Genomic DNA, 10,388 nt, shown 5'->3' with positions numbered 1-10,388 from the left:
TAGTAGAAATAGTGAATATGATTGGTGTGCGTAGTCGTGCCTTTTAATGGTTGGTGGCGGTGTAGTATCTTTGCTGTGAGCCCCCGTTAAGACGAACCCGTAGAAGAAGAAAGCCGAGGAGGAAGTGGTACTGCGGTCGCTGCGTTGTGGATGATATGAGATATTATTCAGCCATACGAGGATGAAGTTACAGGTCTTTGTAATAGTTTAGTAAGTGGCTGGTTTAAAAGTGGACTTGGCTGTAGGAAATGCCTTTGTTCATTGAAAACAGAGGACTAGACTGCATTAGTGCGACAGCGGAACTGTTCGACAGATATCCACATTTACAGGTTTGTTCCCAGAAAGTGAGGCTAAATTTAGCTCCCTGACATGATAGCGTTAGCAGTATATTTACTTCAAGTTGCTTATCATTTTATAACAAACTGGCAGTCAGTGCTCAATATAAAATGGTAATTACATGTATGAACCGGATGTGGCTGAGAAATGTGGTGTTAGGTCTACGCAAATCTGTAACTTAATGGACAATAGGGCAAATGTGTCATAGCATCATTTATTGATTTGTCTTATATTTCATTGCTTATTGTTTGTTCTGGGTTCGTGTATAAAAATACAATCAGAAAAAATATCACATAATTGAAAAATATTTAAACATTTGATGACTTGTGTCTGATTGTTAAATGGTGACTAAGGTTGTGAAGTGACATTGATAAGGAAGGTTCAGTGTTCTTATTGTGGAAGAGGCTGTCTGTTCATGTTTGTGATGGCTTTCAAAATAAATTGTGTAGCCACTTAAATACGATTTGTATAACTTCTAATAAAGTAACATTACTGATGAAATGTTTTCATGTACTCAGGAAAACTCAAGAACATTTCGCTCCAGGCCGCTGGTGGACGTGGACCCAAAGTACCTCCTGTATGTCCAACAGAGAGAGTTTGCTGCAACAACGCCAGCAGACAGTAAGTGAGGCTACATGATGGGAACAGATCATCTAAATATCAGTTGCTCTTTTTTTTCCATTCCCTTAATAATATTCAGAATTACTGTATATATATATATATATAATACCGGTATTGAGTATACTGTGCATATCTTGTTATGATACAAATCAAATCATCATGGAAGAGACAGAGGTAGCATTGTCTCCATCAGCAGCAGCCTCAGTTGTCTTTAAAAGGATAGTTCACCCAAATTTCAAATTTCACTCATTATCTACTCACCCTCATGTTGACTAAGGGCTGGGAGAAGTTTCAGAGTCCTCCGTGCCTTCTCGGAGTTACAGGGGGGGTCTGCGCAGCACTGCATGTCCATATGACGGTTGCGAATGGAGCTCACTTTTCTTCGTCCAAAAAAGACACACCAAAAAACATCCAAATACCTCCATAGTGCTCGTCTGTAATGTCCCTCTTGTATTGAAGCCCCAACATGAGAAATTGTTCCGAAAAAAAATTAAATAAGTATATGTTTTTTGGACAAAGAAAAGTGAGCTCCGTTCGACATGCAGTGCTGCACAGACCCCCCCCTGTAACTCTGAGAAATTTGAATTTTGGGTGAACTATCCCTTTAATGCAGTAAGCACATGGGCGCAATGCGTGTTTTTGAAAACTGAGCACTTGTTGATCTGACACTGTTTGGTCTGAAATCTTGCACTTATAACAACTCTCACTCCTCAATTGCTCTCTGGATCATGGTTGTAATACAGGCTGTCTTGTCTCATCTTTCTCAGATAGTGTTTCATTCATTGGATCTGATGATGCTACCACCTGCCATTTGGTTGTGCTGCGACACACCGGTGAGGTTCCTTTCATTAGATGTATGCTGTGTGCCTCAGTCTGCCTCTGTATGCAGTTAGAAATGACATTTTTAATAACTGCTGCGATTGAATCACACTATTTCAAAGGAAGTGGAGCTGTTTGCCTCGCTCACTGTGATGGGTCCAACACTTGGTCTGAAGTGCCGCTCCTTGTGAAGGCTGTAACGTCACTGAGTAATGTGTGCAAAGAGGGAAGGTATGAAACACTCACATCACTCAGTTTGAGCTTCCTTTTCAAATGTTTGAAAATCTCTTTCTTCTTTTATTTGGTTTATTTTTATGTAGACTGGAGCTCCATCTTGTTGGGGGATTTAACGATGAGTCAAAGACATCCCATAAACTCAGCCTTAACATACTGGGTATAGTTCTTTTAAGATATCTCATGTTTTGTGGAAAAAATTACACCAGCAGTAACTTTCTCAAATCTAAAGAGCTCTTCTCCACTTCACAGCCGCGTTCCAGAAACAGAAAGAAGACATTCACCTGGAAACATGTTGCATTACAGGTAACATTAATACTTCATATATTATTTTATTCATAGTGTTGAGAAATATCTCACCAATCACGTCTTCATTCTCCTCTGTTGCCGTAGAAATGAATGACGTTGTTGTTGATGGAAATCACAGACCAATAGTATATGGAATAGGTAAGTGAGGAATATACTGAAAAGCAGGAACAACACAATGATTTCATGGCATGTGACCTTATATAGTGTCATTGTTGGTGTCTGTGCAGGTGTAAATGTTAAAACAGGAGAAGTGTTCCCTTCGTCATTCACTCATAAAGGACCGGCAGAGGAGCTGCGAGCAGCACGGACCTTCACTGGGGAACAAGTAATCTATAATAACAAGTTTCTTTTCTATGAATAATTGGGACTTTTCTGTGTAAACAACTTCTACTCATGTGACACAAAACCAGTAGCTAATGAATATTTCCATTAGTAAATAATTAGATTAATTTATGCACAAATTCTTCTATCATTTATTCTATTACAGTACATGTCAGAAAATACTTTTCCAGAGCCCAAAAGAGAGTCCTTATATTATTTCCAATATTTCAAAACTTGGCACAAAAGATAAAATCTTCAAGAAACATCCCAAGGTACACTGTAGGATTGGTGATAAAACTTTTTTTAATGCCTCTATTTTACATGGCAGTCATTTTAAAAATCTCTTCATATTATTTAATGGCCAACTATGATTAATAAATCCTAAGATATTTAAATCACAAAGGTATAAAAGAGAGAGAATTACAAATTCTCACATTGGAAAAGCTGGAAACAGACTTTTTAAATCTGTTTTTATTAATATATATATGTATATATATAATATATAATTAATTAATTATTAGTATTGAGTAGTTATACAATCAACTAATTGTTTCAGCCAGATATATATATTTTTTTAATTAAAAATGCACACTGTCCAACTATTTTTGATATTTGATTTATATTTTCCAGATCCACCCCAGACACAGTCTCATTTTTATGTTTCATGTTTTATGTTTATGTTAAAGGTCATCAATAATGAAAATGTCTCGTCCTTGCAGATGGCTGAAATATACGACTCAAGTCGAGGACTTGTCAAAATCGGCCCCTGCAAGTGGTCTCCAAATCTGGATATTGCCTTCTGGTTGTCACAAAGTGATGACACAATTTTAAAGGTAAGGGCATTCTAAAGTAATTTCCCTTTCGGTGTTCATTGTCCTTTTTACACAGCGAAATATTTGTCATAACACTGTGTGGGCAAAATCATGTCTGTCTGCCTTTATTATCACCAACAAGATATAGCAGGAACATCTTTTGGGAATTTCTTCACATTTTGTACAAACATTCACTTGGACTAGGGGATGAACTGTGTAGATTTTAGGCGGTCGAAGGTCACAATCACTGTGATCTCACACAGCACGTTTGTGAATGTAACTCAAGAATTCATGGGCTAAATAGCAACTGAACTGGTTGGCAGAGACATGCAACTGCAAACCAGAGATTCCAGTTTTTCATGCAAGGCATCTATTCTGACACACACACTTATCAATGCCCGGGTGTGGATTTTGATTGTGTTTTTGATGGCTGGAGCTGTTTTAAAAGACTATAAAGTATCTATCTATTTTATCTATCTTTTTTTGTAACTCTGGTCTTTCTCTCTCCTGCTCAGTACCTGTCCACCTCTCCAATGGCTGAGCCGCCACACTTCGTCCAACACATGAAATCCACCATCCGCTTCCTTTTAGCGCACCCCAACCCTGATAGCCTCTTCCCTGGGGGTCAGCCACAGCTCTACCGCAGGACTGAGAGGGGGGACTGGGAGAGGGCCGTCCAGTCATAGAGACCCCACTCCCATCCCATTTTTTTTTTTTTTACTGAACCTTAACATGGAGCCTGACAACTTTTGCCTCTCAGTTAATTGGATACACTGTGACCCTTCCATCCACTGTCTGTTTTTTTTTTAAAATTCATTGTGTCTTAAGAAGGTGAGCCCAGACTGGACCACATGTCTGCTCAGTGGCTGTCCTGACTCATCTGGCTGGTCCAGTAGAGAGATCACAGGAAGATGAAGGGATTCTGTTGATGCCTGCAATACTTAATTTCCACTCTTACGAGGTGGTATAAAGTGTGCACCTTACACCTCCTGCTGCATTGCAGTAAGTCAAGAGCGTTTTGATTCATTGATTTGATTTTTATTTTATTGCTTTTTTAGCGAAAGAGCTGCGACCGCTGAGCGTTTTTCAAAGTATAAATTTAGTTTATACAACTGTAAAATGAAAAATCAACTTGAAATTTGATTGAACTAACTGTATAACATTGAAATCTCACCTGAAGGGAAAACAATGAGCTGAGCAAATAGATGGATGGATGTTGTGAACTAGAGCAAAGTGGTTTGCTGAGTAGTTGTTCAGTGGTTGACATTTCATTCTCACGCATACTGTACCCGAAGGCACCAACGAGATGTATATGATGATAACCTAACTGCCAAAAAATGAATATGAAAAGTGATTGACCGATCTTTACTCAATTAAATATCTGAAATCAGTTTATTTAGATCAGAACTTTCAAAGGCACCCAAAGACTTAAAGTTATACAATTATATATCACTTGTAGTTAACAGGCTTAAACGTGCTTAGAAATATCTGTATGGCTCTTAAATGAAGACTTTGACTTACTGGTGAGGACTAACTCGAGTTAAAGTTTATTTTTCTTTACAAATGCACCTTCCTGATGAGAGTGGAATATGACATTTCATCACATAATCTCCATGATGCTGTATACTTGGCTATGAATGTGTATGTTTTAGAAACTTGCATGTGTAAATGTGTATGTTAATCTGCAAGAGATTCAGATTCTATTCAAAAAGCAAAACAAAAATGTAACTAGTGTGTCTTTTTTTGAAACGGTTAAAAAATACCATGTACTACATAAGGCCTTTTCATCAGACGCTGTGTTCAGACGGTTGCGGGGTGCTTATAGCATTCAGTGCAAGTTGTTGCAACTTGTGAACATGCTGTATTGTTTGCTAAATAAATGGTCAAATCTAATTTGAAACGCTGAGTCCGATGAGTTTCTTCCTGACTTTTGTCAACCATTCATTCCAGTGTCATTTGATAACATTGTAATTCGTGGGTAGTACTGTATAATTACATGACATGGTGAAACAATAAGACAGTTTGTCTTATTGTTTTTGGCAAATATGTCAGCAGATAGTCAAGAAACAGAAGCATATGCAAAGATATTTAGAAATGTCCATTGTTAGTTTCAACGGTTTAGAAACACATTTTAAAGGAATCTAACTGATCTAACGTGGATATATCAGAGGGTTTACCATAACATTTACACTGAATACTCTTTACACCTGACAGACATTACTCTCAGCCAATTAACTTATCTTTGTCAGATTTTTTTAAATCACATCAATACTAGAGTGCGCCCAGTTTCACTTTTTATTTAGCTACTTTTTTTTCTTTAAAAAATCCAAACTAAATCCTGACCTGTCCAGGTACTGTCTTTGAGCAGTGGTAGAGGTTTCCACTATGCTCCGCCCTTCAACTACTCTCACATTTTTCTACGTAAAAAGGGGCGTAGTGATTTTACGCAGAGCGAGGGGACCCAGCTGGTGACAGGCACGCACACAGTCCCGCGCCGGGTGTTTCATGGTGACCGACGACGAGTATCCTATCTGACGTTATAATACTTTGACGTCCATCATATCAGAGAAGTATAAAGCCCGTGGTTCGGTCGGTGGATAACCGGACAGACAGCGGTGTAGGGAGCCGGTGATGCGGCGGAGATCATCATCACAGAGATGACGCGGCTCGTATAACCGTCAGTGTGGTAACGTTAACGTCGGACTAGCTAACTGACCCCTTCACTTCACGTCCGCTCACCGGCTCCAGTAACACGTTCAGCTAACTTGGTGTTCGTCCCACGGGGAGACGGAACCGTGAGATAATGCGAATAGCCTTCCTCAGACATGTCCGCCGCTTTCCGTGGGTCACCAACGTCACTCTGTACGGCTCTCTGTTCGCCGGGGGGGACTTTGTCCACCAGTGGGTCTCGCGGAGGGAGAAAATGGACTGGACCCACACCAGGAACGTCGCCGTGGTCGCGTTCTGTTTCCATGGCAACTTCAATTTCTTCTGGATGCGGTTCCTGGAGCGGAGGTTTCCGGGCAATTCCGTCAGGATGGTGCTGAGGAAACTGTTCCTGGACCAGACCACAGCGGCGCCCTTGGCCACCAGTGTCTTCTACACAGGTCGGTGGTGGTGGGTAGTGGGTAGTGTCTGTCTGTGGGACAGCTGCCTGCCTGCCGGCCGGCGGCTCCCCGGGGCACGAGGGCCTCTGCGGGCTGTAAATGGTTAACCGGAGAGCAGAGCACATATCACATATCTGTCAATTTGTAACGTGAGCCACGTGCTCTCTGTGCTCTGCTCCGGTGCTGCAGAGATCAGCAGTTGTTCATTGTCTCGTCAAACTAACCTTGACTGGCAGAGGTCACGTGAAAGACACGGTTTGGTTTGGTTTTTTTTGGAGAGGAGATGCTCCCAGCAGATAATAGACTATGACATCATCAGTGTTATCACCAGTGTGTGTTGTAGGCTACTCTATGGTCATTTATACCTCCAAATAATTCACATTGAACACAATTCAAGGCTTGTTTCGGGGTGTTAGATTACATTAGAAAAGTTGATCACCATCATTGAAACATTAAATAAATACAGGGATGACAATTACAATGAAATGGGTAATTGCAATAGCTTAACCTTCCTCTGGTGTTCAGGTCACCAGTGACCAGTTTTCGGGTTTTAAATGCATAAAGTACCACATAAATTTGTTCATCATCATCATCATTCAGCATCAAGGCTTTTTGACTTTGTCAGGAACGTCTATTTAAACAAAATAAAACAAAACATTTTTTTGGGACAAAATTCTAAAATGCTCTGGTTAAAATTATGACATTCGTGGTGTTAGGGTCAATTTTTACCTGGTTATAACGATATAGTTAAAACTGAAATCATAAGTGCAAAACCAACCTTTTCATGGATAAGGAAGTCTAATAATGTAACCAAGAGATGAGAAACAAATGGGATGATAAATAATTGTTTTAATGTGTTTTACAGCTGATTTAAGACTGGTCAAAACTGACCTGAACACCATAGATGGTAGCAGAAAGCTGACAAGAGGAAGGTTACATTGAAGCCAATGGGTATACTGACAAAAAAAAGGCCCAGGTGTCCGCACCAAAAAATATTAAAACCAATATTTTCATGGATAGGAAGCCAAACAATGTAACCAAGAGATGAAAAATAAATTGGATGAAAAAAAAAGTTTTTTAGTGTATTTTACAGCTGATTTAAAACACGGGTCAAAACTGACCCTAACATCATAGATGGTAGCAGAACGCTGACACAAGACGAAGGTTAAATGCTTAATTAAAAACAATGGGTGTCCTTGTGTAGTTAACATGTTACAAGAGAGTATGTTATTTTGTATCAGTGATACTGATTGAATGATGATTGTTTTCCTATCTCCTGTGAAACACACAGAACAAACTGTGCATGATTTCATAAAATCCACCTCATCTAACATTTAACATTCTGTACACTCTGTGTCTTTCAGGTGTGAGTTTCTTGGAGGGCAAAGAGGACATCCTGGAAGACTGGAGAGAAAAATTCCTGAATACATATAAGGTGAGAAGGAGCAGAGACAGGCTGTCACATCATGTTCCTCTCGTCTGTGCCATCTTCAAGTGCTTGTCACTAAACTGCATCGTAGATTGAGCTGTGATATGTAGTGACAGTGAACCTGTGCTGCTTCACATCAAAACAGAGAAGCTTCAGTGAGCACTCGTATCCAGAAGAGATGCAGTGGCAGTTCATGTCCTATATATCCACAGTTATTTGTATAGTTAAATTTATCATACATTATTTAGTTTTAGAATAGATGAAGATATCATGTCTGTATTTTACCAAAAGCAACAGCTCAGCCGCTCTGTCACTAAAGTTGAAAGACAAACTTTACACCTTGTCATCGTAGCTTCCAGCTTTGTCAACAGATCCTTATCCTAAAGTAAAGTAAATCTGCAGCTGACTGTTGTCTGTTCTGTTTGTCTCTCTTTTCAGACAGGACTTATGTTCTGGCCCTTCATGCAGGTAAATATTAACATCCTCTGTTCAGACTCTTGACCTCTGGGAACAGTATATGGTAAAGGAAACCCAAGCTTAACAGTCGTTTCACTAATGATTTATCACCATAAGATTGAGTGTGTGTCAATAAGAGGATCTTTACTCTTAAAGTCTTTCATTTCTTCACATTTCTATTATTTTATCAGGTGCATCAATAAGAACACAATAACCCAGACTCTGTTTATGTCACAATATGATGATTTTGAAAGATGAATTTGACAAGCAGCTTTTCAAATAAACCAATCCTACTTAAAAAATGGAGTTGGTCTATAAAACTCATACTAAGTAACAACTGCTAAGAGATGTTGTACTTTTAGGAACTCACACCCAATTTTAATTACTGTACTAATCAGTAAAAAGGATGTATATGCTATTATATGCTCTCTGTCTGTTTCCCTCAGTTTCTGAACTTTGCCTTGGTGCCTCTGTACGTGCGGACTGGTTTCACCGGCTGCTGTGCCTTCATCTGGGCCACCTTCCTCTGCTTCTCGCGTCAAAGCGGAGACGGCACAGCTGCTGCTGCTCTGGCGTGGCTGTTCCCTGCCAAAGAGGATGAAGCAGAATCCACAGAAGGGAAAGTGGACTCTGAAGACAAGATAGTGAATCACAAAGACGAAACAGCAGCGTCAAAAACCACCCAGAAGTGAAATATGACGAACAAGTCAAATACAAAACATGAACAGGAGAACACTGGTCTGAACAGGTCTGTCCTGTCTTTGGCTGATGTTGCACCGGCAGGATCTGAGATCAAAGTCTCACTGGGATCGAACTACAGATATGACATAACCCCGTAAGGTGGTTTGGGAACCAGCTTCAGGCAAAAGGAATGTATGTATTTACAGTACATTTTTCAATATTCACACATCAGCTTCGTGGGAAAATACTGTTACAACAGTATCCCTCCATCATCAGGTTGTGATTCTCATTAGGTTTTAACTATTGTTTTTATAAATGCAGTCTTCGTTTCCAACAAGTATCAACTGGAACATTGTGGAAAGGAAGATGCAGATATGGTTTCACCCATATACATACAGTATCTTTATTCCTCTGCTTCTCACATGAATGGAAAACCACATAGACTGTGGGAAAGATTTGTCCACCATGTGGAGTGGCAGCTAAGATGTTTAGCTTCATACAGTATGGGCACAGTTATAAAGATTGAAACATCACATTCTTTATTACTCTATATACTCAAGCGCTTTGACTGTTATGTGCAGCTGTAACAGAGTGCCTCATCCCCACAGACTGTCTGCTTTAGGTCCATTTTACACTCTGGTACAGGACGTGCCAAATACAGATGCACACTGCACAGGTACCAATAAGCAGAATATTCTAACGTGCATCTGTTTATTTTCTATAGGTGGGTATTTTCTACATAGGGACCATCATGCCCTGAGAAAACAGAAAATAGAAAATAAAAATCATAAAAACACACTAAACATATCTGAAAATAAAATGTGAGATTTCTGAATTTTGAACATCTAGTTATTATAATGAGAGACTACTGATGACATCCATTTACTTGAATGTGGAAATGCAGCCTCCCTCTTGTTCTTTATGTTAATGCAATACTGTGGAGTGCTCCCTCTGTTCTCTCTCTGCACCGTTGCCAAATCGTCTGATGCGGTTTGCTATTCTAACATTTATCTGCCTCTTTGTGAAAATGTGACCTTACATGTTTGAAGTGTAACAACAGACGCCTCGTTTCTAAACAGAGTGCAGCTCAGTGTCCATACACATAGAGTATAACATGGTTGGGGCAAACTTTTCTGTCCCAACCAAATCATTAACAATAATATTCAAATGATGTGTCTATTTTTATGTCTTTTAATGTGATTTTAAAAGATAGTTTGTATGTTATGCATTTTAAAGTAGCATAAGCTAGAGACACTGTGTGAT

The 10,388-nt window shown here is 39.5% G+C and overlaps 2 protein-coding genes across 2 annotated transcripts; both read left to right on the top strand.

Moving 5' to 3' along the window:
- The first annotated feature begins 125 nt into the window (after window positions 1–125).
- Window positions 126–5,349, top strand: ntan1 (N-terminal asparagine amidase). The gene is made up of 10 exons (XM_085795631.1): window positions 126–329; window positions 855–957; window positions 1,725–1,790; window positions 1,899–2,007; window positions 2,097–2,170; window positions 2,263–2,316; window positions 2,404–2,457; window positions 2,547–2,644; window positions 3,360–3,473; window positions 3,968–5,349. The coding sequence occupies exons 1-10, from the start codon at window positions 249–251 to the stop codon at window positions 4,136–4,138; spliced, it is 924 nt and encodes a 307-aa protein (XP_085651757.1). The 5' UTR covers window positions 126–248; the 3' UTR covers window positions 4,139–5,349.
- Window positions 5,350–5,922: 573 nt separating this feature from the next.
- On the top strand, window positions 5,923–9,893 carry LOC146991236 (mpv17-like protein). Its single transcript, XM_085794278.1, has 4 exons — window positions 5,923–6,559; window positions 7,924–7,994; window positions 8,427–8,456; window positions 8,891–9,893. Exons 1-4 carry the CDS (start codon window positions 6,256–6,258, stop codon window positions 9,134–9,136), a joined length of 651 nt encoding a protein of 216 aa, XP_085650404.1. The 5' UTR covers window positions 5,923–6,255; the 3' UTR covers window positions 9,137–9,893.
- The last annotated feature ends 495 nt before the right edge of the window (window positions 9,894–10,388 follow it).

The sequence above is a fragment of the Trachurus japonicus genome, chromosome 1 (assembly GCF_045865225.1).
Source record: "Trachurus japonicus isolate A0001 chromosome 1, Traja_1.0".
Lineage (NCBI taxonomy): Eukaryota > Metazoa > Chordata > Actinopteri > Carangiformes > Carangidae > Trachurus > Trachurus japonicus.
The sequence above is the reverse complement of the archived record's forward strand: the minus strand, read 5'-3'. Positions and strand labels throughout refer to the sequence as shown.